The sequence below is a fragment of the Penicillium pulvis genome, assembly GCF_028828015.1.
Source record: "Penicillium pulvis strain IBT 33274 chromosome Unknown scaffold_8_segment0_segment0, whole genome shotgun sequence".
NCBI lineage: Eukaryota > Fungi > Ascomycota > Eurotiomycetes > Eurotiales > Aspergillaceae > Penicillium > Penicillium pulvis.
In genome coordinates this window covers 1,522,962-1,550,108 of record NW_026643080.1, presented here as the reverse complement: position 1 = coordinate 1,550,108, position 27,147 = coordinate 1,522,962, and the positions used below count along the sequence as shown (strand labels likewise).

The 27,147-nt window shown below is 47.8% G+C and overlaps 8 protein-coding genes across 8 annotated transcripts; 4 read left to right on the top strand and 4 right to left on the bottom strand.

Annotated features, from left to right (window-relative positions):
- Window positions 1-484: 484 nt before the first annotated feature.
- On the bottom strand, window positions 485-1,850 carry N7503_009989 (acyl-CoA dehydrogenase family protein; the record flags this gene model as incomplete). Its single annotated transcript, XM_057069535.1, has 2 exons — window positions 485-1,482; window positions 1,535-1,850. The coding sequence occupies 2 exons, from the start codon at window positions 1,848-1,850 to the stop codon at window positions 485-487; spliced, it is 1,314 nt and encodes a 437-aa protein (XP_056916146.1).
- An 880-nt stretch (window positions 1,851-2,730) lies between these two features.
- N7503_009988 (SET domain-containing protein) lies at window positions 2,731-3,849 on the bottom strand (the record flags this gene model as incomplete). Its single annotated transcript, XM_057069534.1, has 2 exons — window positions 2,731-2,970; window positions 3,028-3,849. 2 exons carry the CDS (start codon window positions 3,847-3,849, stop codon window positions 2,731-2,733), a joined length of 1,062 nt encoding a protein of 353 aa, XP_056916145.1.
- Window positions 3,850-5,447: 1,598 nt separating this feature from the next.
- Window positions 5,448-6,545, top strand: N7503_009987 (LLM class flavin-dependent oxidoreductase; the record flags this gene model as incomplete). The annotated part of the gene is made up of 1 exon (XM_057069533.1): window positions 5,448-6,545. One exon carries the CDS (start codon window positions 5,448-5,450, stop codon window positions 6,543-6,545), a length of 1,098 nt encoding a protein of 365 aa, XP_056916144.1.
- Window positions 6,546-9,510: 2,965 nt separating this feature from the next.
- N7503_009986 (Chitin synthase C) lies at window positions 9,511-12,355 on the top strand (the record flags this gene model as incomplete). The annotated part of the gene is made up of 6 exons (XM_057069532.1): window positions 9,511-9,618; window positions 9,705-10,014; window positions 10,061-10,422; window positions 10,469-11,303; window positions 11,352-11,535; window positions 11,587-12,355. 6 exons carry the CDS (start codon window positions 9,511-9,513, stop codon window positions 12,353-12,355), a joined length of 2,568 nt encoding a protein of 855 aa, XP_056916143.1.
- Window positions 12,356-13,470: 1,115 nt separating this feature from the next.
- Window positions 13,471-15,321, top strand: eng2 (putative GPI anchored endo-1,3(4)-beta-glucanase; the record flags this gene model as incomplete). The annotated part of the gene is made up of 1 exon (XM_057069531.1): window positions 13,471-15,321. One exon carries the CDS (start codon window positions 13,471-13,473, stop codon window positions 15,319-15,321), a length of 1,851 nt encoding a protein of 616 aa, XP_056916142.1.
- A 1,864-nt stretch (window positions 15,322-17,185) lies between these two features.
- Window positions 17,186-17,992, top strand: N7503_009984 (alpha/beta fold hydrolase; the record flags this gene model as incomplete). Its single annotated transcript, XM_057069530.1, has 1 exon — window positions 17,186-17,992. The coding sequence occupies one exon, from the start codon at window positions 17,186-17,188 to the stop codon at window positions 17,990-17,992; it is 807 nt and encodes a 268-aa protein (XP_056916141.1).
- A 796-nt stretch (window positions 17,993-18,788) lies between these two features.
- On the bottom strand, window positions 18,789-20,099 carry N7503_009983 (agmatinase; the record flags this gene model as incomplete). Its single annotated transcript, XM_057069529.1, has 4 exons — window positions 18,789-19,054; window positions 19,106-19,799; window positions 19,847-19,932; window positions 20,018-20,099. 4 exons carry the CDS (start codon window positions 20,097-20,099, stop codon window positions 18,789-18,791), a joined length of 1,128 nt encoding a protein of 375 aa, XP_056916140.1.
- Window positions 20,100-20,514: 415 nt separating this feature from the next.
- N7503_009982 (uncharacterized protein) lies at window positions 20,515-26,688 on the bottom strand (the record flags this gene model as incomplete). Its single annotated transcript, XM_057069528.1, has 1 exon — window positions 20,515-26,688. One exon carries the CDS (start codon window positions 26,686-26,688, stop codon window positions 20,515-20,517), a length of 6,174 nt encoding a protein of 2,057 aa, XP_056916139.1.
- Window positions 26,689-27,147: the final 459 nt, after the last annotated feature.

Sequence of the window (27,147 nt, the reverse complement as noted above, 5' to 3'; positions counted from 1 at the left end):
AAGGTTACTTTGCAAAAGGTAAGCCTTCACGTTGCTAGCGCCATCTTGGCAGTTCTTTTCAAGCCCATGTAGACATGAACGGGTTTCAGCGATGTAATTTTTATTGGGTTCAGATAGCAATACACATATTAAATGAATGAGTCAAGCGTTGCGTTCGATTCCCCGGTAATTCGGTGACCGTTCGGCGATACCCGTCTACTCAGGGCGCAGGAGAAGAGGAGAAAAGCAAATCGGCTCGCACTTATTGGTTCCCCGTGCCGACGCCCTATGACCGGTCCACGATAAAGTACACCGAATAATACAGGCCGTTTGAAGTCGTATGCTTCTACCCAAGCACTCGTCGAGGAAACATATCTCATTGTTTACTAGTCCATTACGTTTGCGCGGAATCATGTTCCTGATGGATTCCGAAAATGACTCAGAATCGAACCCGCAGTAAATTTAATTTTATTTACATTTAACATAGATATGACTACCAACAATTTTAGTAGCTTCGAGGCAAGTCCAACACCTTCTCACTGACGTAGTTCAAGATCATCTCCCGACTCACAGGCGCAATCCTGGGCACAAAGCATTCACGCATGTACCGCTCAACATCATACTCCATCGCATAACCCATACCACCATGAGCCAAGACCGCTCTTTCACAAGCCGTGAAAGCGGCTTCCGCTGCCAGATACTTAGCGCTGTTGCACGCGACACCAATAGAATGGAATGGGATCGAGCCATCGTTTGTATCATAGAGCCGAGCAGCATGGTATGTCGCAAGCTTCGCTGCCTCCAACTTCATATACGCATCAGCTAATGGATGTGATACACCCTGGTTCTGACCGATAGGACGGCCGAAGACCACACGCTCTTTAGCGTATTGCGCAGCTTTTTCTAGAGCAGCGTATCCGAGACCGAGGGCTTCGCCAGCCAGAAGACAACGCTCGGCATTCATACCGTGTAGAATGATCTTGAAGCCATCGTTCTCTTGACCGATGAGTGCGTTCGCGGGGATTTTGTAGTTATCGAAAAAGACTTCGTTTGCATCCACGGCGCGACCGCCCATTTTTTTGATTTTGCGAAGATCGAGTCCCGGTTGATCGCGGTTAAGGTCAATGCAAAACATTGATAGACCCTCTGTTGACTTTTTGACTTCCTCAAGCGGAGTTGTTCGAGCCAGGAGAATCATTTTCGACGCGACCTGCGCGCAGGTGATCCAGATCTTTTGACCTGTCACGGTGTATCCATCTGCTGTCTTTGTTGCTAGGGTCTTGAGCTTGAGGGTATCCAGTCCCGTATTTGGCTCTGTGACTCCGAAGCAAGTTCGCCATGTTCCATTAATAATGTTGGGAATTGTAGTCTCAAGTTGTTCTTGAGTACCGAATCTCGCTAGTGGCTGGGTGGCATATACGTTAGCGTGGATGGCCTGCGCTCCCGCCATGCCTGCGCCAGACTGTGTGATGGTCTGCATCATCATCGTAGCCTCAGATATACCTGATAGACATGGTCAGCCGTCGCAACTCATTTCAGCCTGGGTCGTACATACCTAAGCCCGCTCCACCCAGGGATTCCGGCAGGGCAATACCGAGCCAGCCGTCCTTTGCAAGCGCTGCATGGAATTCCTTGGGATCTTTCTCCTGTTGATCGCGTTCCTGCCAGTATGTATTTGGGAACTTGGAACAAACATTCTGAATAGCGTCTCGAACAGTGAGTTGTTCCTCAGTGAAACCGGACATCTCCATGAGCTCACATCGAGCCGAGGTGGAGAATGCTGCGCGTGTCAAGGGCAGACGAGTCATCGTCTGAACGGGCGGTACTACGCATCGCGACCGTAGGATATTTTGACAGCGTGATCGAAACATGATTGTTGTTATAGTGTTGTCTTTTGTGAGCTCGAAGCTTGGTATTTAAGGGCGCCATATCCGGGACCCACCATCCTCATACAGCCGACTCCAGGATCCTTACTCATCCCGATAGTATGTAGCCGAATTGCCGAGTTGCACACCATCAGACACTCGCCTTTTTGACCGCCCAGTATATGGCTGAAATCATTGTATCGGGCTCTTATTACCGCTTAGAGGATGAGGGCGAAATGTTTTTCCATTGCGGTTGCGATGATTGTCAAGCTGGAGGTCGGCTTGCCATTTGGCTATCCATTTCCCCTGTTTAGGCATAGCGCGCCCCAGATAAAGAAAGCCTAGCATGGAGATCGTTAGAACAGCTACACAATATGTTCTGCAGTATTCTTGATACATATCTTCAGGGATCAGGCAGCAGCTTTTTATGATTATGTATTATAATCCCTACAAGACGTTAAACCCGGTCGAATGTCAGACTCTCATTTCAGGATGACTTTCTAACAGTCTCCTATAGTATAGACCTCTAGTCCTGCCTATGTTCAATTGATTTTAGAGCGTACAATAGATTAATCGATGGACTAATGGGCTTTGGCGATAGGAAGAGGCTCGGATGCTGCCAGGCCATCAATTGCTTCGGTGACCGTGATCATTTAGGCCGTCATGTACATATTTCGTTAGGTTTTGCAAGGCAATATGGTTATATTTGTGATACTTATCCGCAGTAGTGCGAAACATCGGTATGCAATTGACAAATGTGAGAAGAAGAAAAGAACCCCAAATTAAAAAAAAAAAAAAAAAATCCGACTTGTCCAAGTATACGCTATGCATTTAGTCTGCTCACTCCACAAAGGTGGAGGGGTTCGCCCAATCCAGCGGTCTATATTCACTCCATGTCCATCATTGGTATCGTGTTCCATGGTGATGTCTCCTCAACGGGTTCTTCGGAGACACATCGATCGCATTTGCAGGTAAAACGGAACGAGTTTTTGAGATGTTGACGGCGTGTGGTAAGGTCGGTATGTTGCGTCAGGTCAAAATACGATATACAGCATTCCTCACCCTTATTGATGTCCCGGGATGCAGTAAAAACCATTCGGCCTTGGTCATCGGCCTTGTGAATGATCTAATAAGGACGATTAGTACGACTTCACTGACAATTATGACATCTTGAACGACTTACATTTGGCAAACATGAGTGGTTTGCGATTGCCGCCGTGGGATATACAGCCGCGGCAAACTGCTCTCCCCTATCGACGAAGGGGGTGGGAATGGGGAAAACACCGGTCTCTCTTGGGTAGAGACCAAAGGAATTTGCCTCTTCTTGGCATATAAGATGAAGGATGCGGTCTGTACTTAATCCATGCGGCAAGATTGTGCTGCTTTGGAGATACTTCTTCGCCAAAGTGGACCAATTCCGAACTCGATCGTGTGACCATGTCTCGACAGAACCGCATAGCATGTTGATACCGTCCCAGCCGTGTTTCGACACCGGAGGGAAAGGGTTGCTTCCATTGATGGCTGATGGATTTTGTATTTCGACTTGGCGAGTGGCAAGGAGACGGATGATCAACCACAACATACCAAATTCATATTCACCTCGTTTGGATCGAATTGGCTTCGAATACCTCTTCAACCATGTGCATTCGAATGCATGGCGAACTTGATCCAGATCTCTGCATGTAGTCCCACACCACGCGACATCATCTATGCAAGCACTCGGACACGAAAGCCGTTCCGTGCCAAGTACAACCCGACGATTACAAGCCGGATAGCTGCAAATAAGATTCTCGTTGGTTGCCGGTTCATCAACAACCGGAATAGCTGCGTAGGGACGGTCGACAAGAAGACAGGTGCCTTTGGGAATATGGTCCGAAACCCGGAACTGCCGACCCTTGACCGGATCGATAGAGTCAATTAAGTGTGGATGAATCCAGTAGGGTTGCGTTGGGGCTCCATGTAACTGGATTGATGGTTCAACAGTGATATATACAACTTCGGACATGGCGCATAAGGATTGGACCCACGAAGTATACGCTGGGGGCTTGTAGGTGGTGGTTTTACGGTTGGTTGGATTTTGAAATCAGCCGGCAAAATCTTTTTTTCTTCTGATTTTCTGCTTTTCGGAGAATCGTCAGGGTGATTTTGTTTGGTCTTGGTGGGTTAGTGGGGCGGATTCTTGCCATCGCGAACCGGATTCAACCAATACCGTGGGAGTATTTGCCCCCGAGGTGAGGTTATTCCAAGCGACTCCGGTTGATTGGCGGCAATGCATTTTGCATGACAATTGGGGTTTTTGATTGGTTTATCGGACTTTTTCGCCTCAAACCCATATGTATCGAGAAGCTTGAATCTTGATCATCTGGATCTCTAGCTGTACTATCTATGGGAAATCTCCTCAATTGCAGCAGGGAATGGGTGCGGCTGCCGATAGACGCCACAAAAAAAAAATTGGATCCCGAAACGCAAAAAAAAAATTAAAAATAAACAAGAACAATTGACAAGTTGCTAAAACACCTTATTCGGTCATATGTCTAATGCGTATAGCTGAGTGGCCAGTTACCTTTCCCCTAGACAAAAACCTGACTGGTAATAGCGTACAAGTTCCCACGATCATTTGAACGCGTGATGGCATGCGTACGCCTTATGAAAACAACGATGAGTCAAAGAAGCGAATCAGAAAGAGAAATGGACCAATGCATAGGTGGAGAAAAGAAGATCTGCATCGGAAGAGAAGCTTCTATGTTCGGCACTAGGCCCAAAAGGGGTTCATCAACAATGGTATTGGTCTTCTACCATATTGTACAGTCTGTAGAGGCTATAAGCCTATAAACCTGACAGGCCCCAACACATCTGTTGACTACCATATGTATCCTATACAGTTTCCCAGATGCTTAGCTCGTTATCCGGGCCATGACCGCAAGTTGCGATCGCCAAGTAATATAGAATTCTTAGTGTGTAGTACTTTGGACCGATACCTCCATGGATCCGACGGTAGAAGAGTAACACTCCCCTTGATAACGCAGGCCTTGTAGTATTTTCACATCCAGCTTATCAAGGCCTTGGAATATCTGCGAAGTTTCTTTTCCGACTCTCTGTGTTTCTTAATTTCATGCCCCACGTTTATCAGCTAGCAGCTATTCCTTCTTACCACATGCAGTGGCCACAACGTACGTTGCGCCGCCGTCCATTTTTCTACGTAGAATGCCTGAATACTTCGAGGCCTGAAAAATATTCTCCAGTATTTATCTAACACTGATCAGATAAGGGGGTTGGTTATACGTCAGCACTGACATAAATTCATGGCGTGATTCCGGGGAAATTGATGCCATGCACAAACCCCTCATCGCACCCTCCCATAACCCCTCAAAACGGCTAGAGTGCCATTTCATAGACCTCTCTTGATGATAAATACATACATGGATTGTACTTGTCTATTGTTCGTGATAAGACGCCATTGTGTACCAGGTTGCATCATCTGCATGTCGGATATTTAGAATCGGAAATCCTCCGGATAAGCAAATATAAGAACAAATTATCTCTCCGGGATAGAGGGGGATTTGGTATGTGAGAAAAGTGAGAAAGTTTCCAAACAAAGACAAAATGCCGACAGAATTCATCAGCCTTACTTTCCCCAATGCTTCAACGGAGCTAAATCCAATCCCGAATGCGGTGATTGAACCTGAGTACTTGAAACGGTACGCCCGCTCCTTGGATGACTATGACTTCAATTACACCTTGGTCCCATACGACTCCTCGTACTTCGACCCCTTCACAGTTGGAGCCACCATCGCATCCGTCACCAAAAACCTGAAGGTGATTATCGCCCTTCGCCCAAACACACTTTACCCCACCGTCGCAGCCAAAGCCCTGGCAACCCTGGATCAACTCAGCAACGGTCGGGCAGTCGTACACTTCATCGCGGGTGGAAGTGACGCCGAGCAAGCCAAAGAAGGAGACTTCCTCAACAAAGAACAGCGTTATGCGCGTCTGGAGGAGTATATCCTCATTCTGCGTCGCGCGTGGGAATCTGCCGACCCATTTGACTGGGATGGGGAATACTATCAATTCAAGCAGTTCAGCAATAAAGTGCGACCAGTCAACGGTACCATTCCCGTCTCCGTCGGTGGATCCTCCGATGAAGCCTACCGCATCGGTGGCTCTCTAGCAGACATCTTCGGGCTATGGGGCGAGCCACTGAAGGAGACCAAGGAACAAATTGACCGGATCTACGCCGAGGCAGATAAGGCAGGACGTGTCCCAAATGATCGTCCACGGATCTGGGTTACTTTCCGTCCTATCGTTGCGGAAACTGATGAACTTGCTTGGATTAAGGCGCACAAGACCTTGGATGCTTTGACTACACACCGCGCGAATGGGCAGGGTAAAGCGCCTGCCAATGCACCACCTCCTCAGAATGTGGGATCCCAGCGATTGCTGGATATTGCTAAGCGTGGTGAAGTCCAGGATCGTGCTCTCTGGTATCCAACTGTCACTGCCACTAATGCTCGTGGCGCTTCGACTGCGTTGGTCGGATCTTACCAGACTATTGTTGATTCTATTTTGGATTATGTTGATCTTGGTGCTGAGCTTATATCTATTCGCGGTTATGATAACCTCAACGACGCTATTGACTATGGACGCTATGTATTGCCTGGGGTCCGTGGAGAACTGGAGAAGCGGGGAAATGGTGCGGTTTGAAATATTGAATGATAATATAGGCAACTTCAAATGTTAGTATGAAAATATATATACCATACTTTTCAATGTCAGCTCTCTTGCTCTCTATATATGGATAAGGGTCAAACAGCAGATTGAATATTCATAGGTACCAGAGTCAGTTAAACATGGAGATAAACATATGAGGTAGAAGAAAACTGCAGAGTAAAAGCAAGAGAGAGTCGATTGTACCCAGAGGATCTCTCTCAATCGCAATCTCAATGAAGTCCGACAATTTGGAAATCCATGCGAATCCTCGTGTAGTTTCGCTAGTCTTATCACATTCTACATTTCAGATTTCGTTGGAAAATTATCCACCCCTTAGTTCGAAAGACACATCCATTTCACTCATTGTACACTTGATTCGAGCTAGATATTCTCCAGCTGCACATGCGAACCGGAAAAAAAGTAAATCACACCACGCCGTACCCCTATGGGCGTCTATATCGTGATTTTAAGGCACTACGTGGATGCGAAAGTATCTTCGTACAGGGCTGCACGTGCAGCTGTTGGGATATCATTCGGCACAGCAGTGGTTGCTCGGTATAAGGGCTCCCTAGAAAACCAAAAGGTCATGACTGCATAAAGCGCTACTTGTGCAATGGCAGGGATTTCTGTATTCAAGAAGCGGAGGAAGATGAGTTCAGGATGAACCTATTGGCTATAACGTTCGTTATTAAGGGTATTTCCTGTCATTGGTGGATGAAACGGTAGTAAGGCATCACGTATAACGGCAGAGAAGTATTGACCATTGACTCTTGAGTAGGTCAAGTAAGTTTGGTGCGACGTGACGTTGAGTCCAGAACACATTGATAGATAAAGAACAAGTACAATGATAAGATGAACAAGCCCCGACTAGAGCAGAGATCTTAGGGAATCAGTCAGACCTTTCCAAGTTGCCTCCTTTTGTATAGAATCGTTTGGGTCCCGAGCGCGCTCTTCTCGTGACTCCGCGTTAACGTGACAGAATCAGTGCCCCGCCAAACTTAGTCCCTTTTGATGACAAGGCTCCGGAAGCGGGTCCTTTTTCTATGAGTTACAGGATTGGTTATGATGAACAAGGGTCTACGTATGTTTGATACTTAGAAGGCTCAATTATGCATTGCAGATCTACGCTAGAAGATAAATCAATTGAGGGAAAGCGGGGAAATGGGCTACTGCATATAAGCAGGCCACCACTATAGAATCCATCTTTGACATCTTTCTATTCTCACCACCTTGCTGTCAAAATTCAAGAGCTAGCCAGCGAGCTGAGCGAATCGTGCCTACCGTACGCGTTCCATATCTTTCCGACTTCACGCGTGCGTTTATATTAGTGATTCCCTGGACCAATCGTGCACAATATCGACCGATGTCGACTATTTTCTCACTTACAGCTGGTTCTATAGGGCTAAGTGGCTTGAAGTTGGTGGTTGAAGACTGATTCTTCGTGATTTAAGGGGCAAATCACGAAGAGCGCCATTTGACTGAGACGAGAGTGACACTAACATGATTCGTTCGAGAAATATAAACAACATATTTTGTCTATAGTGTGTTGAGTAATGTCGACGGGTTGTCACTCAAGGTTGTCAAAAATAGTGAGACGTTCGCATTCGCGTGGATAAGCTTTTAAATTGGAGTAGACCCACGCCACCAGAATCCATAGTGAGTTAGATCGCGTACGAAGTGTAGATATGTTAGTCAAAATTTACTATACATCGTAGATGCACACCATCATACGCAATAAGATATGAATGGTGTTGGGGACTCTGACGGGGCAATAGGAGATAGCAGCTTCCAAGGTTTACAGTAAGGAGTACTCCTACACACTCACTCTTACTTGTTCTCACTTTTCAGTTTGCCCCACCCATCTTCTTAGCTCCTATTCTTCACCGATGCAAGGTTTAATTTCGATAAAGCACAATAAGTCATCTTAATTACTCTTTCACTCCCACTCCCCATGGTACAACGACAAATGGCCGCAAAAGAAATCCACGAGAGGACAAAGCTCTCCTTGGTGTGGCAGATCATAATAATTCGTGTTCAGGGGAGGATGGAGTAGGAAATGATCTTCCCGATTTGACAGGTACCGAGAGGAACGCGACACAACATGGGATCATCAAACGCCATGCGCCATCGCGACGCCTTTTTGTTTCACCATGACCAAGTAATTCTACTCGCCCTGCTCTATAATAAAGTCATGACCACGACGTAAGAACTCGCGTTCGTTGCTGGGGGCGCTCGATAAGTGGGTCGTAAAGCACCGATATGAGCTTAACCAATTATGAGAAACTGTGCCTCTCGGACCCACAACCCGGCAAATAATTATTGCAGCGTGCAGACCCATGGTTTACTGCAAAGTCAATGATCAAAAAAAGAATTGTCGCATAAGCCATTCTGTCAGTGCATGGCCGAGTCTTCCGAGACAGGGTGGTCAGCATGAAGGAACATGATATAGCAGTCACTGTGCTCTGTAAACCCGAAATAAAACACTAGTCCCACGATTCCATCAGTCCATAGTGGGCCACGATGCCGCTGACGTACGACCGTTGCGCAACTTTGCAAGCAAAACCATCATCCTTTTCGTCGTCCATGGGCCACACCTCGCGTATCTCCAATCAGATCATGCGATTGGAAGAAAAAAAATTCTAGACTACACACGCTAGATTCCCCCATCTGTCTTAACACCGAGGTGTCTTTTTTTATCTACCGCAATGGATCTTTAAGGCCTTGGCAGTTATTTTCTTAGCAGGGCTGGCGATCATCAAGTCCCTCGTAAATCGATCGCCGCATTAATTCGCACTTGTCAACGCTGCGCAGAACACGCGGCATTCCCCCCGTATGTGCTAGCGCATGTCATTTGTCCATTCGCTAAATTGATAACCCGTGTCAATCCTGAACTCTTCCTTTCAATTTCCCATTCTGACTCTTGACTTTCGACGAATTCGGGGAAGCTAAGCTACGCGCAATGGGTACTCCTGGCTCGGCATCCCCCGCTCCCTCTCACAAATCCGACTACTTCCATTCGCAGCATGGGAGGGACAACAGTCAGAGTACTAGCACGCTGTCATTTGATGTAGGTGCTTTTCAACCGGACAACGAGGAGTAGAAATGACCATCGCGACACAAAATAAGCTAACGCGGTGATTGCGCCACATGTAGCAGAAATTCAACCATGACATTAGAGAAGAGCAAATAGGAACTCCAGGGACTCCAGGAACCCGACAATCCTATTACGGCAATGAAGCAGGAACTCGGCAATCGTTTTACGGCAATGGGGGTCCCGTACAGCGCCGATCATTCGCGCAAACATTTGCGCAGGGAGTACGTCGCTATCCCACGCGAAAAATTAAGCTTGTGCAAGGTTATGTCTTGAGTGCGGATTACCCGGTGCCAAGCGCAATTCAAAATGCGATGGAAAAGAAATATCGAGACACAGAAGAATTTGCCGAGGAGTTCTCTCATATGCGATGTGAGTCTTCCACCCGCGACCTGGATTTCTTAGACTAATTGCCCAGACACTGCCGCGACTTGTGATCCCGATGAATTCGTTATGCGCAATGGTTACAACCTCCGTCCCGCTATGTACAGTCGGCATACCGAGTTGATGATTGGTATTACCTGCAAGAGTGAGAACAAGGTTCTTACAGCACGGACCTTGCATGGAGTTATGCAGAACATTCGCGACATTACTAGTCTCAGAAAGTCCGAGTTTTGGAATAAGGGTGGACCGGCTTGGCAAAAGATCGTTTGTTGTTTGGTTTTCGATGGAATCGACCCTTGCGACAAGAACACCTTGGATGTGTTAGCGACTATTGGTGTTTACCAGGAGGGTATTATGAAAAAATCCGTTGATGGCCGAGAGACTGTAGCACATATCGTGAGTGGATCTTCCTATATCAAACAACCCTGACTTACACGCGCAGTTTGAATACACCACACAGCTTTCGGTTACCCCGGATCAACAGTTGGTTCGACCACAGGGAGAAGAAGCGACAAATTTTCCGCCAGTGCAGATGATCCTGTGCTTAAAGCAGCAAACCAGCAATAAAATCAACTCTCACCGTTGGCTGTTTAACGGCTTTTGTCGGATGTTGAATCCGGAGGTGGTCGTCCTTCTCGATGCAGGTACAAAGCCCGACAAGAGAGCTTTGCTCAGCTTGTGGCAAGCATTCTACAACAACGAGAATCTCGGTGGATCCTGTGGTGAAACCCGTGCTTTGCGCGATAACCGAACTATGATCAACCCGTTCGTCGCGGCCCAGACCTTCGAATATATGAGATCCAATATCCTCGATAAACCATTGGAAAGTGTGTTTGGCCACGTTTCCCTAGGCGCATTCTCGGCATACCGATACCGAGCTATCATGGGCCGCCCATTGGAACAGTACTTCAACGGAGATATTGTTCTCACAAAGAAGCTTGGTAAAAAGGGTATTGAGGGGATGAGCATTTTCAAGAAGAATATGTTCCTTGCTGGAGATCGCATCTTGTCCTTTGAGTTGGTTGCCAAGGCTGGATCGAAGTGGCATTTGTCTTTTGTCAAGTCGGCGAAAAGCGAAGCTGAGGTTCCGAAGGACTTTACGGATATCATTAACCAGCGACGACAATGGTTGAACGGTTCCTTGGCTGCGAATATTTACGCTCTGATTCATTCTACTCGCATTTTGAGGAGTCGGCATAATCCCCTTAGATTGATGCTCTTCTATCTGCAAATTATTTATGATTTCGCGCACTTTGTCTTGGTCTGGTTCTCAATCGGTATGTGTTTTTGGCTCATAAGTCGCGTCTCATTACTAACTCTCTTAGCGTCATTCTGGATAATCTGTACGGCCCTTATGGACCTCGTGGGAACCTCAGGTTCATGGAATAATGGCTCAGCATGGCCCTTTGGCAATGAAGCGTCTCCGATCGTACATACGTTTTTTAAATACTTTTACGTCGTTTTCCTGCTCCTGCAATTCATTTTGTCTCTCGGAAATCGACCTAAAGGGTAAGTTTTGCATAAGCTTTGACCAGAGACACTTATACTAATACGTTTCAGTTCCCGTCTACTCTACCTCCTAACCTTCATGTACTTCGCCTTCATCCAGCTCTATGTGACAGTGCTGGCCTTCTACGTCGTCGGCAACAACACAAACGGTAACTTCAATCTCGAGCTGGACGAAAACGCCATCCAAGCAGAGACATGGAATGCCTCAGCATCAAACATGGTTCTGATCGGTATCGTCTGCACCTACGGTGTTCACATCGCCGCCAGTCTCCTCTACATGGACCCTTGGCACGTACTTACATCCTCCTGGGCTTACTACGCCGGAACCATTTGCACAACGAACATCATGATGGTATACGCCTTCTGCAACTGGCACGATGTTTCCCTCGGCACACCAGTGAAAGAAAAAGCACAGATCCTCCCCGAAGCGCAGATTAAGAAAGAAGGAAAATCCAGGGTCATTGAAGAAGTGGACCGTCCGCAGATCGACATCGACTCCTCGTTCGAGATAACGGTCAAGCGAGCCCTTGCTCCATTTGAGGCACCACCAGAGGAAAAAGACAAGAGTATGGATGATTCTTACAAGTTTTTCCGAACGAATCTCGTGGTGTTGTGGGCGTTCAGTAACATCATTTTGGTTCTTGTTATGGACGCCACGGGTATCAGCAGGTTCTGTCTTATGGATGGGCCTAGCACTCGTGCTTGGAGCTTCATTATGGCTGTTGTTTGGGGAACTGTTGGTCTATCACTTTTCCGATTTGCTGGGTCGCTTTGGTTCCTGGCGCAATCTGGTGTTCTCAGCTGCTTCAATAAGCGTTAAGAGTTTCTCTTTTTCGTTTTCGTTAGATTTTTCTTTTGTCATTTATTGAGGTAGATACCCTTCTTCATGTACATGTAACGATGATGAATTTCAAAAGTCCCACACTTCTAACATCTGTTGTTGCCCAGGTGCATGCACTGCGGCGGAGATATATTTCCGGAGAATGTGCTCGGTGCGTTCCGAAGAGATCGCCAAGACTGTCATGGATCGGTGACCATGGGTTTACCTCCGCAACAATCTCTCACTTGCTATCTAGAATTGTCCCAAGCCCAAATGGACTATGTACATGCCCCAAGGTCCCTCAATTTGAATCTATATTCTACAATTCGCAGTAAATACTACGAATTTCTGGGGAGATTCGATTCGAGCAACTCACATCCCGCTTACGTCACCGGGTCAACAACACGGTCGCGCTACGCAACACAAGAATGTGAGATGCCCCGATCATCTCGGTATGCCACGCAGAGCCCGAAGCAAGGAGCTCTTTAATCAGGCATGGCAGCCCCGATGCGAATTATTCAGCTTTGCCCTTTTGGGTCCCGCAGCGTGATGAGTTCTCTTGCCCAGGCGTTTCACCTTGTCTTGGGACCTGACCTTGCCGAGCCATGGCGTTTCATATTGACCATAGGCGCGAGCTAGCTGCTTCACCACACCATTCTCGCTATCGTGAAACACATCCTGACCAGTGAAGAATGAGAAATCGCTTCCACTTGTGTGCATTCGGGCCAGACCACCGAGGTCCCGAATATGCCACTTTCCAGGGGGCGCCAATAGGCTCTAGGGTCCAGGTCTTCACTTTCCCTAGTGGAGATAAGCAGGACAAATATGGGACACAGCAGTGGATTGCAAAATACCTAAATGCCATTCACGCGCCGCATCTTTGCCGTGGCGACTCCATACATTCTTTCTTCTCCCTTTCTGGACTTTTGTTGACAACTGGATTGTCACTCATTCCTTGTTTTAACCTTTTTGTCGGTCTTTCTATTCCAGTAGATGGCTTAAACCATTTGCATCCCTTCTTTTATCTTCATCGGCTGTTGTGACCACACTTTCGTTAGTTTCTCAGACAAAACGAGGATCTCATTGTGTTGCCGTTGTTTAATACTTCGAGCAAGATGAAGACCTCATCACTCTCGCTCAGCGCTGGTTCGCTGCTTCTTATGTCCCTTCTCTCGCCCGCAGTCGCCAGTCAATATGAACTGGTTGAGTCATGGCAGGGCGAGGAGTTCTTCGACTACTTCCATTTCTACACCGGAGCCGACCCGACAAATGGATGGGTCACCTATCTTGACCAGGCCAAGGCAGAAAGCTCAGGTCTGGTAAAGGTCACGGATTCGGGTAGCGTTTACATTGGTGTGGATCATACGACTACCCTCAGCACGAGTGGCAGCGGACGTGACTCAGTGCGGGTCGGCACCACGAAGTACTACGAACACTCCTTGGTCGTTGCTGATATTGCGCATATGCCTGGCAGTGTCTGTGGTTCCTGGCCTGCGTTCTGGACGGTCGGTAAGGAATGGCCACAAGATGGTGAGATTGATATCATCGAAGGTGTCAACCTCCAAGATCACAACGAGATTGTCATGCACACCGCTGGTACTTGTGCTTTGACTGATACGGGCATGTCCGGCACTGTCAATGCAACTGGATGCGGCGAGGAACTTGGAACTGTGGGGTGCGTTATCGAGGGACAAACGGGTAGCTACGGTACTTCGTTCAACAATAATGGGGGTGGTGTGTACGCCATGGAGTGGACCGAGGAGTTCGTTAAGATCTGGTTCTTCCCACGCAAATCCATTCCGGCTTCCATTACCAAGGGTGAGCCCGATGTCAGCGAGTTTGGCACCCCGATGGCGCTGGTCCAGGATGGCTGTGATGTTGCAACCAGTTTCAAGGCGCAATCGTTCGTTTTTGATGTGACTTTCTGTGGTGACTGGGCTGGTGGCGTGTTCGGGGAATCTGGTTGCCCCATGACTAGCTCCGACTCTTTCACAAGCTGCACCAACTTTGTCGCACAGAACCCTGCCAAGTTCAAGGAGACCTACTGGGAGATCAACTCGGTCAAGGTCTACCAGACTGGGGTGAAGAGCACAGCCTCGGCTGCTTCGCATAGCTCTGCTACTCACGAGGCAACTCAAGTGGCTGCTACGCATCATAAAGCGACTAATGCTGCCACCGAGAGCCGTATAGTTGAAGTTTCCCAGGCTTCGAATTCGGAGGCCAGCCACTCAGTCGAGAGCGCTACTCATGCGTCAGTCATTATCCAATCAACTCCTACCGCCGCTGCCTCTGAAGTCGCTACTGAAGCATCCGGGGAAGAATCGCAAGCCTCGACGCACGCGAAGCCCGCCGCCACCCGATACGTTACAGAGTATGTCACCGGTACTACGACCGTTTGCACTTCGACCGAAGGTTCGACCGATGCCGCCGCCAACGCTGTTGTTTCTTCCCACGCCTCGCATGTCGCTCAGGTACCGGCAACCACTCAATCAACTTCATCCTTCGAGATTGAACCCCCAGCTGGAGCTGGATGGAAAACCTCGACTGAGGCAGCATCTGGACAGCCTACCACCTCCAGTGCTCCCACCACTCCTGCCCGCCATGCCGCACCTTCCGGAACCCCGGCGGCCCAGTCGCCCCCTGCCCACACACCAAGTGGCGCTGATGCCGCTTCTATCAACGAGGCCAGCCCTCGCCCACCTCCTAGCAAGACAACGTCTACCGCCTCACACCAGAAGCCCACTGCTGGTCCTGGTGGCGACTCAGCCGTGAAGCCTTTGTCAACGCTTTCAAAGCCGGTCATTCCCAAGCCTTCGGGCGATTCTGCGGCGTCCACTAGCGGTTACCAGGTTTACCCTGGTGCTTCGAACTCTGCAAGCAGCCCTGTCTTTACCGGCGCCGCTGATAGATTTGCTGTTGGATATCCCATGATCGCCGCTGCGTTCGGCCTTGCTCTTGTCGCATAGAATTCTTTTTCTCGCTTGGGGGGCTGATATTGTGATATTCCAGGAGTTATTTGTTCTTCTTCGTTTCTGCATGTATTATATGCTATTTCAGCTCGTTCGAAAATTGCGAGTGCAATTCAGTTCCTTTAGATATTATATGGTGCTAGGAAGCCTAGTTTATTGTGTTTAGGATAGATAGAAGAAGAAATTACTTTTGTGTCTACTTGACATTATTGTTTCTCCAGTAATGTAAAAGTTGTTAGATCTCTTCACTTCCAAGGTTGGTATTACTTAAAGCTTACTTTCATCTCACGTGGACGTCGTCTTTGTTCTTTTCACACTTCAACTTTTCTCTCACTTAAACCTTACTCCTTATATACATCTTCAATGATGACCCCAGTCAGCAAAAAGATACTATAAATTAATATTTCCTCCATTTCTTTTCTTCTCCTTTCTATATTCCCCTGTACCACAAGCTATCTGCACTTCCCTTTTGGCAAAAGGAGAGGTTATCAATCACATTGGCTACCCCCACCATTTCAACTGGCTGGGCCAAGCTGTGATGCAGCACAGTAGCACGCTTCCAAAGGAGTCCCGGGCAACTATGCGACTCTTACTCTCACTTCGCTGGTTTTTACAAGTTGAAACCCCTGAGAATCCAAGATATGTCGTTCGGTCTTGGTAGGCCATGTTAAGGCAATTACGGGTTTCCTCTGAGTTGGGTTTCCTCAACGATTGTCTACCAGCAATCATCCATGATTGTGACCAGTCAAGAAATCGGCTCCCACTACTTCGAGATTATCCTTTTCCTCCGAGTTGAGCTTTCTCAAAGATTATCCACTAGCAATCGTGTCTGATTTCGACGAGTCTACGACTCCCACTTCTACTACTTCGCCATCATCTTTATCCTCCGAATGGGTTCTTCTTTCCACGATGAACAATCATCTATGCTTGGTCGCAATCGTCAAAGGGCGCCCACTCCCCCACCATCTTCATGATTCTTCTCCGAGCTGGATCCCCCTGTTGACATCTCAATCCTGACCGAAAAGGGTACAGCAAAGCATCTATTGAAGGACTCCAAGACACAATATACGGCGGCCAATGCCTATGGATATCCTGTATAGGAGACCAGAGAAATGGCATGCAGGTGCGCATGACTTTCATGACATCGTTTGCAGGCCTCTAGACTAACTCGCCTAGTCAACAACGATGCGCCGAGTCGAGACTCGAACCCAGAAGTCTTTTCAGCATTCCAGTGCCCTCTCAGATGCGGCGCAGAAAATGGTGAATCGCAATATCTCGCAGGTTGTCCATATTATGCAAATCAGCATATGCTTTTGAGGATTTCACGCAGGGGTCTTTGGCAGAATCTCCCGCTAGGCGTTAAACTAAACCAATCAAACTTCGCAGATTCTATGCATGCTGTATATCAAGTTTGCGACATGCAAGCTGATCTTGAGGTCAATCCGATTGCCCGGCATGGTCAGTGGTGGCTTTGCACCAAAAGAATGAACTATTAGATCTACAGAGCCTATTGCGGCGCTAAACCAGAGCAAGCTCTTCGGTTATATTCTCCCTAAATTTCTTCCATGACCATGTCATACTTTCCACCGGTCTACTGATTGTATTCACTGCGACCTTCTGTGTCATACCCGATTTTCAACGAAGGTCAGAGCTAGGGAATGATTCAAGTTTATTAAGCTTAAGGTTGCCACCGAACCATATGATTCGATCGCGGCGAAACGACTTTTCGCCGGGCCAAAATGATTCTTTACCGATTCCGTTGCCACCGCCCTCATAAATGCCGAGATGTATGTTTTTTGAAATATTCCACTAATTCTTCAATCACTCTCATTCATCTCAGACTCATGGAATAGAAAGCAACATGTCACTCACTTATGCGACGGTTCCAGTCAAAGTCCATGGCGTGAGCCTTAACCTGTCAACAATTCACTGTCTCAAATCTGAACCTCCTATTCTATTCCTGCACGGATTCGGCTCCTGTAAGGAGGATCTAGCTGATTTACAACTTCATCCAGACTTGGAGCAACATGGCTTTATCGCATTCGATGCGCCGGGCTGCGGGCAATCAGAAAGTGATCAGCCATCGGCAACAGACATTCCTTTTCTCGTTGCCACAGCAGAAGCACTCCTGGTGCACTTTAATATAACTCAATTTCACTTGATGGGTCACTCAATGGGCGGGCTCACTGCACTTCTTCTCGCACACCACCATCCAGACCGAGTCCTGAGCTTTGTTGATATCAAGGGCAATCTTGCACCTGAAGATTGTTTCCTTAGTCGCCAGATCTTCACCTTTCACTCGGATGACCCGGAAGAATTCTTCGACCTATTTATTGACCGGACTCGAAAGGCGCCATCTTTTGCTAGTCCTTTATACTCCAGTACCCTTCGCGCGCGAGTGCGTGTCGAGGCGGTACGACCGATCTTTGAGTCGATGGTCCGCTTGTCAGATGAGGAGGATCTGTTGGGAATGTTCCTTGGACTACCGTGCCCAAAGATGTTTATGTTTGGATGGGAGAACCGGGGACTGTCTTATCTGCCGCGGTTGAAGGAAGGGGGCGTTGAGTTGGCGGAGATCTCGAAGAGTGGGCACTTTCCAATGTACTCCAACCCTGTTGAGATGTACATGCGGATGTCGGTATTTCTGAACAAAATTCGCCCCAACTAAGCCAACAAAATGTTTGTATATACCTTGCCTTGGGATAGAAGATAGATATGATTCCAAAAACTTTTACTACAGAGCCCAATGCCCTAAGAAAAACACCTGGGCATCTTTGAGTATTCTGAGATACATCGTCAGCCAGTTTCTTTGCAGATTCGCCGTCTGACAATCACCTCAATCCTTCTTCGAGATAGTTAGTCAGTATTTAATCCAATAGAAAGAGGTAGGCGATATGGAGGAATGCATGCCATGAGTCATGGAAATCAAGAATCATCTACGTTAATATTGTGTTTCAACTCATACATATTTATTAGCAGCGCCGGGGAGTTTTCACCTCGCAGCCGATTTCGCTTAGTCACATATCGGTGACATTGTCGGTTCCCGACTCGAGACTCGAAGATCAAACGATTCCATAAGAAGCAAGTGTCCTGCAGTTTCGATTGCTTTGTATTGCCTGAAAGACTTTTTTTTCCTTTTGTTCTGTTTGGTTGCGTTGTGTAGGTCCCTCTCAACGGTTCAGGAGGCCATGGTTGGACTATATGACTATATGGCAAGGCCTACGCACCGCACGAAGAGAGAGGGTAAGGCTCTGCAAAGCACGTCCAAAGCTCCGATGGAAAGGTGGCCGGCCATCTTTGGTCTCGAGAAGGGTCATTGTCGGCTTCATTTACTCATACTCTAGGTGTCATCCAATTTCGTTAAGCTGCCTCCATGTTCAGTATTTAAACACCATCATTATAAACACGGTTCACTATCGTCGCCACTACGGAATCTAAGAATCCTTTCATTTCTCTCGATGCAATCATAGCTCATCCTTCCCACTCTCTTCACTCCTGCTGAAAGTTGGAGCCGTCTTCTTCACCATAGCCGCCAAGATATCGATAATCAAATCCGCAGCCGCAACAGATGTCGTCTCAGCAGTCGAATCATAAGGCGGACTAACCTCAACAACATCCGCTCCGACCAGGTTCAGTCCCTCCAAGCCACTGATATACCGCTTAAGCTCACGAGTGGTCCAGCCACCAGATTCGGGCGTGCCAGTAGCTGGCGCAATACTCGGATCCAAAACTGCCAAGCTGTCAGCACAACTTCAAAAATTTGGTCACGGAACCAACATACCATCAATATCAATTGAAAGATAAACCGGGTTATCACCCACAACATCCAACGTTCTCTTCACAATCCCCGCAACACCGATCTCATCGATCTCCCGCGCCTCAATCCGATGGAATCCAACATTATCATCAATCTCATAGTCTCTCACACCAAACAACTTCGTCCTCAATCCACCATGCACACTAGCACCTTTGTTGATACACCCCTCTCGACTAGCATGCCAAAAGAACGTCCCATGTGTAATAGCACTTTGCTCCGACGCAATACCTGTATACCCCTCATACGGATCCCAAGTATCCAGATGCGAATCCAGATGAATAACAGAAATAGGTCCGTAAACACTCTTCAATGATCGCAGAATGGGTAACACAATGGAATGGTCCCCGCCCAGACTGATGATTCGGGGATGTTCCCACCCACTGTTTGTATCGCTTGTAGGGTGGTAGAGGACTTGTCTATATCCTTGCTCCATCTGCTTGAACGCGTGAGCCGCGTCGAAGGGTGTTATGGGGACGTCACCGCAGTCTATGATGGACAGGCCTTCTTCGAAGGGATCGATACCCCATACTGGGTTGTAGCTTCGACCTTTCTTTTCGCGAGAGGAGCCGGCGCGGATTCCTCGAGGTCCGAAGCGGGCACCGGGGCGGTAGGATGTGGATGTATCGTAGGGGAAGCCTAGGATTGCGATGTCGAGGGGCTGTGGTTGTTAGTTTGGGCTTGTTTTGTGGAAGAGATGTTGCGAACGTTTGAGTGGTCTGCTGCTAGACAGCGTTGCCATTCGAGATGGGCGAATGTGACAGGCTGGGAGAATGGAAGGTCTTTGTCGAGATCTGTTGTTTGTTTCAGACAAATTTAGTACATGTTGGGTTTCAAAGTTCATTTTATGATGGCTAGGACTATAGATTGAGTATATACCTTCGATAGGATGCCCATAGTCGCCCACATTGAGGGCAGAGACAATTGGGAGGATGGGCAGTAGGGATTGAGAGATCTTCATGTTGGAAGAACAGCCTTGCAAATCAATTCATTGCAAGTTGTCTCTTGACTTGTCACTTTATAGTAGCTTGACTCCGTGCGGGGCCCTTATCGGCTTCGCTGGCTCTTGCCTTGATAACGCGATCCCCGCATTGTTATGTAATAGACAGTGGAGCTTATCGATAATTTAAGAGGAAGGAACCAGCGAGGTATCTATTATTAATATTCGCTTGTAGTATTCCGGACCTAGAACATGAGCCTTGGTGTTTGTTTTTGGGATAGGGAAAAGAGCTTCTTCATCCGCAGTACCTTGGCATTTACGGAAAGCATTTTCAAGGTTTCGACGATAGACAATAAAAATTCGCTCTGTATTGAGGTATAACTCAAATGGCTAGCATACAGAAGGAAATCAATCCCAGCTAAACCCACCCAACGCTTCACTCAGGTGGCGTCTCCTGAAACAACTTCAAAATATGCTCATTGCCACAAGCAGCAGCCACATCCAAACATGTCCGCTGTTGAGCATCTTCAAGCATAGGATCCAAGCCCAAGCCTGTCAAAAATTTGAACCAGCTCACAACTTTCTCAATCGGCACTGCCATCGCTTCCTCACTTCGCGTAATACCTCTGGGACGAATTATTCGGCCAGCCAAAACATGAAGCAGCGACGACCCCACATTATTAAGTACAAAGAAATCAGCTCCAGCTTCCTTGAAAAATCGCAAGTGGTGGATGTCGTCAAGTTTCTCGTTTGCTTCTTTGATAAAACCCATCCAAAACCCACCTCCCAGCGGGCCGTGTGCGATATACTCGAAGAGTGGGGAATCGCCCTTTTTGTTGCGTGCGTTAATGTCCACACCAAGACCTCGAAATTGTTCAATGCGTTTTTTGTAGGTAAGGGGGTCTTTAGCAAAGACGTGAAGGGCGGTGTTCCCATTCGAGTCCGGGATGAGCGGGTCGGCGCCGTGTTCGAGCAGTAGGTCGATGTGATCAAGGTATATCTCCTGTGCTTTCAGGACGTAATGGAGTGGAGTATCACCAGCTATGTCAGGCGTGTGGACTAACTTTGGTGTCTTACTGAAAACAGCCTTGAGGCACTTGTGATTTGTCTCGTTGGGCTTATGTCCCATGAGATTGTGGGCAATTGTTTTGCCTGTTTGATCCTGGGCGGTAACGTCTGCTCCGCGGGTGAGAAGTTCTTCAAGTTGGTTTATCCGGCCTCGAGAAGCCGCAAGAAGCAACGTTTGGCCACTGGCATCGCGTACTTCAAGCTGAAGGGATGGGAGGTCAAGTAGTGGCTTGGCGACCCGGCCATTCTGCAAAATTTCATGAATGACAGTGCATGTTACGGATTTCCACTCTGATTCTGGACCGCTTTCGCTTTCGGTGTCATGTTTGAATGATTTGTCATTGATCCGATGAAGCTTGATAAAGGTGGCATATGGATCTGCACCATTGCGCAGCAGCGCTGTCATCATGCGTATTCGGGAAGGGGTAAGATCGTTCTCGTTCAGGCGGTTATTACGAACTTTGCAAATTGCCGCATGAAACAAAGGGTAGATCTCACTATCTGGAATGTTGAATCCCTCTAAAAGTCTTTCGGGCTTTTCAGTAGCAGGTCGCCTCAAATTAGCGACTTTACCCTGTGCGAGGTAAAGTTCAAGTAATTCAACCTGCTGGAGCTCGATGGCGGAGAATATGGCTGCTGGGGAGACCTTAGCACCGTATGATAAGAGCAACTTGATCTGACTACTATCAGTACCAGCCTTTGACAAGCATGACTCCCCATGGTAGTTCACGGCGTTGACATCAGCACCTCCATCCAGGAGGTTTTGAACAGCCTGTTTGTAGAAGACGCCCTTGTACCTATCTTGCTCTACCGCAATATGCAATGGGGTGTCCCCACTTTCATTGCGCACCTCTAGATCAGCCCCCTTGCGGATCAGGTAAGGCAGTGCCTCATGTACATTCCACCAAGTCTTGCCCTCGGCAATCTTATGTAGAACGCTGTTACCTGATACGTGTTCGCTCCGCTTGCCATTGCTGACGAAGATCTTCTGCCTGCTCGTTGCACTAATATTGATGCCCATTTCCTCAACCAGAAAACGGACCACTGCCATGTTCGGGATTCTTTGATCACACGCGACCATAAGAAGCGGTTGTATGGTGTTTTCGTGCATATGAGTAGAAGTCTCTGCTTGGTTGCACCACTCATGGTCATCGAATTTTAATGCGTCCTCACGGGTACAAACACGCTTGAGGACATTTGACAAACCAGTTTGCGCAAGGACGTGTAGGATGGAAGCGCCGCAACGTGCACTGAGCCGGTTAAGTTCGAGAACGTTCATCTGCGATAATTCTTGTTCCACCATTTGATATTGACGGAGACTCAGTAGCTTAGCTACGTAGGAAGCTCGTGAAAAACGAGTAAACTCATCTTCTTTTCCTTTCTGACTGCTGTTTTTGATAACTTCCTGCCTCAAAGACGTCTTTTCATTTTCCAGACGAGACTTGGAGGCAGCGAAAAGCTCACCATCTGGCCCTTCCAGAAGATTGGCATTGGGAAGAAAACAGGACTGTAACTCCAAAAGACTTTCGGCGGTATAGTCACGTTGATTGAACACAGCGGCATGAAATGCATCACGGAGGGAGCTCTCATTCCCGGTGATCTTTGCCCCGTGAAGAACCAAAGAATGGAGAATTTCGTCCAGACGGGATGAGTCCGGGTTCAACCCCATACCATGCCCACGCCACTGCAATGCTTCACCAGGATCAGCAGTCGGTGGCAGATCATGGCCGCCGAGAAAGATACTGGCTGCTCTTTTAGCTTTAGTGCTTTCCTTTTTGGCATCTTTCGTTTCAACAATTCTTCTCCAGCGTGATTGCTCAACTTCAAACTCAACACATGCCCTGAGGGGCATGAAGCCATCTCGGCCCGGCAGATTAGGATCTGCGCCGGCATCTAGTAGCAAATCCACACTTTCAGGACGACCGACGCAGCAAGCATAGTGAAGCGCTGTATTTCCCTCTGCGCTTTTCTGATTGATAAACCCCTTGAACGCGGCATCTTCCAGGTTAGCAAGTCTTGAAAGAACCAGGCCAATAATACCAGGCTGCCGGGCCCGAGCTGCAACATGAAGTACCGTCATGCCTTCTTTTGTGGTGCCGAAAGGATCCGCCCCAGCATCAAGAAGTTTAAACACATAATCTTCAGAGATAGCGGCTGCAATATGCAATGGCTGAACTCCATCAATATCGCAAGGATTCAAATTCTTGCATTCATGGATGACATAGTCAAAAGCAGTCTTCTCCGAAGGCTTCCACCTAGATAGCCTGGGCTCCCTCGCGCACATCTTGTGTAATACCGTCTTGCCACGAGTATTGGGCTCGTCAATATCTACCCCCAACTCCTTGAGATAGATGTATATTGGCAGTTTGTCACAGTTTGATTTCTTCGATGCGGCCGCATGGAATAGTGTGTTTCCTTTATTGTCAGCAATAGAAGGATGGAAATCCATACGAGGTATCAGATAGTCCAAACAACTAGTACTTAGAACAGCTTGGTGTAACAAAGTCCTGCCCTTGTTGTCCCGTGTGTCAAGTCGCGCGCCTAAGTCAATCAAGGTACTAGAAAGTAGATCTTTGCCATCACTTGCGCTGTTGAGTGCGACGTTCTTAAAAAGAGCTGTCTGGCCTTCCAAATCTCGGATCTCAAGGTCTGCACCAGCTTTGACGAGCTTGGAGACCGCTTCGAACTTTGGAGATTGCCTCATTAAATGTAGCGGTGTCTCACCTCTCAAATTTTGCATATTCGGATCAGCACCTGCTAAAAGTAAAGCATCCACGACATTGTCCACAGAATTAATTCTCGGTTTCCCAAAAAGCACATGTAATGCGCGATTCCCATCTGGTCTCGCCTTATTGACATCTTGCTTGTACTTTAAGATCTCAAGGGCTCGCTCGGGATGATGGCTCTCAAGCCGAAGGTAGAGAGGATTTCCTTTTACTTTCATCATCATCTCGTTGACATCGACATACCCTGATTCTAACAGTAAAGGTATCAATTCCTTGTCCGTGGACCCATCACTGTGTAATATCGTGTGCCCGAGGTCAGTTTCTGCGCTTGGGTCTGCACCTGCATTCAATAGCAGTTTCACGACCTCTATGTTGTTTAGACAGGCAAGATGCAAGGCAGTTTCACCACCTGGGGCCTTCAAATGAAGATTCGCACCAGCTTCTAGAAGAAGCGAAACACAATTTTTCGATTTTGGACCGTGAAACATTCGCTTGTTGATTCCGCAAAGAGCATGCAGAGCAGTGTATCCCCTCGCTTCAAGAGTCTGCTTCGGCTCTCGAAATCGCATCATACTTTGCATGCCCCCGTAGTCATCCGAACGATAATCGCAGAGAATGTTGGGGTCAGCCCCTGCTTTTAGAAGTACCTTTATTGTTTTCATGTCACCGCGTTTGCAGCACGCTTTGAATAGCGGGGTCTCTCCGAAGTACTTGGAGTTCACGTCCACGCCTGGCCTTTGAAGAATCAGATTCACACAGGCCGCCTGCCCTGCTCCTGCCGACCATAAAAGGCCTCGGAGTAAAGTATCGGAATCGTTGATGTGAGACAAAAATTCAACCACCGTGTCGGTCTGTCCATTTGTGCAAGCATACATCCAAGGGGTATGACCCATGGATGTTGGTGCGTTGCCACACCAATTGCCTGGTTCACGTTTTGTTTTTGGCGTGAGTGGATCAACACCGGCCGCGAGCAAAACCCTGACAACATCAGCGCGGTTGTGGCTAGCAGCTTTATGAAGGGGTTTGTATCCTTCGTTTGCCTCTCCATCTGGATCTGCCCCATTCTCAATAAGAATCTGCACAACATCCGCATGGCCACTTAGAGCTGCCCAGTAGAGAGGAGGATCGCCGTGATGGCTCTTGGCGTTTGGGTCGGCACCACCTTCATGAATTAAATGGCTAGCGTATTGAGACAATCCAGTGCGAGCTGCGACGTGGAGCGGAGTGAGGCCTTGAATGAAGTTCTCTGGCCAGTCGATATCTAGCCAGGCAACAAATCTCTGATTGTCCGCGACGAAGCTGTCTATATTCTTATAGAATGATGACATGTCTACACCAGCGAGCGTTGCGCGGCGGGCATGGATGTACCAGTTAGCAGCCGCATATTCGAGGAACGGAAATTGAAGCCTGGTGCCACTTTGCTGAGCCTTTTTGGGGTGGTAAAACTCGTCCTCCTTGCTGCGTTTTTTGATTTCTAGTTTGTCTAGGCAGCCAGACGTAAGATAGTCCATGCATGCTTCGGCAAGACGCTTGTTGGTTGGACCGGCCTCTAGGATAGGGTAGCTCGAATCATACAGTGGCTTTTCGCGAGTGAATCCTTTGAGAAACTCAGTAAATGAATGATGGACAACAGAGACAGTCTCATCATGATGGATCTGCAGTAGCGGGCCACAAGTAGCTCGAACCAGGTTTTTGATCCCTTTCAAACTGCAATCTTCGAATTTAAATGGCTCATGGGTAGCTTTAGCCATCTCAGCGACTTCCAGTAGGCGAAGAGGTCGAGTTGCATGTGTGATCAATTGCAAGATAAGTAGCTGGAATTCATTTGGGACAGTTGATCTTGTCGCATGCTCACGCAATAGATTGTTGTACATCACGTTCAGGTCCGCAGGTAATGTTTCGAGTACTACCTGAGGATCAGCTCCAGGCCTGACGAAGGCATCCATTGACAGCCTTGCATATAAAAAGAGTCCATTTGCCCGACCAGGAACAGCTTCAGTGACCAGATGCCAGTAATCGTGCGGAACAGATGAATTTCGCAATCTGTACTGCACATAGGCAGCAATGTCCTTGTCCACGAGTCGTTCATCCAATTGAATATGAGGTATATGAAAGGGTCGTAGAGGAGATTCAATCGCAACGACTGGGCGTGAGGTGATGAGAACTTTAACACTTTCAAGGCGCCACTGTCCTAGTTCGGCCAAGGAGTGGAGAAACCCATCATTGCCTTGATCCATCTCGTCCAAGGCGTCGATGACACAGTAGACCTTAGGAAAGACGGATAGAGCAAACTTGAGGTCCTTCCAGAGGTCGCTCAGAGCCAAAGTATTAATAGGGCGCTTCTTTTGTAGGTATTCATCTCTCAGTCTGACCTGCAAGGGAGGACTGAAGGGGAGTAACTGGCATAGCCAGTCCCGTAGCACGGCTACCGGCTGATGATTTGCATCAATAATCTGTCGGAAGAAGAAATATAGGACTGGGACCTCTTCTTTGCACAGCTGATGAATTATCGAGGCGGCCATAACAGACTTTCCCGAGCCGGGTACGCCTTTGATCCAGATAAGGCCATTCTCGTTGCCTTGGTGCCACTGTTTGTATGTGCTTGTGGATATGAGCCACTGACCGGTCCCCTGGAGGTACGACGCTAGATGTCTTGAGAACTCAGACCTCTCTAGATCATAGGGGGTGGGCTGCAGCCAATTTCTGATATTTTGGAGTTCGTCTGCTGGTAGAGGAAGGATGTTTTCTTTGTTGAAATCACGGATATCGCCTGGTCCAACCAGGACTGCCGAGTCCTCGGAGTCTGATAGCGACATGCTGGACAAGATCTTGAGTAATCTGATGGTTGTCCTCCTTGTAATAAATTGAGAGGTGGAGATGGAGGTGGGGGCTGACTCTCCTGATCTTCGGAAGCCACGGGGTCTTAGGTGCCGATGCTTTGACCTTCGATGGCTCTAGGCAGCATTCGCGGAATATCGGGATCCCCAATTTTTGTAAACCAAAATCGAATACCTCTAGGCTCCAGAAATAGAACGATAAGGGGGAGTAAGCGGTGAGGTTTACTTTATCAAGGTTGTCCTGTTTATTTTTTTCTGAGTGCTTGGTCACAAGGTCTCAGAAGGTTATTTCACGTATCTGAAATTACAAATGAAGTGTCCATCAGGCATAACCAAAGTGTCAATCTATTGCTTCTTTGTGAGATCAACATAGACAATTGGCATATTCGACAATTGGGGATCAGAACTTTATTTGATTTTAATTATTTGCGGGGCAAG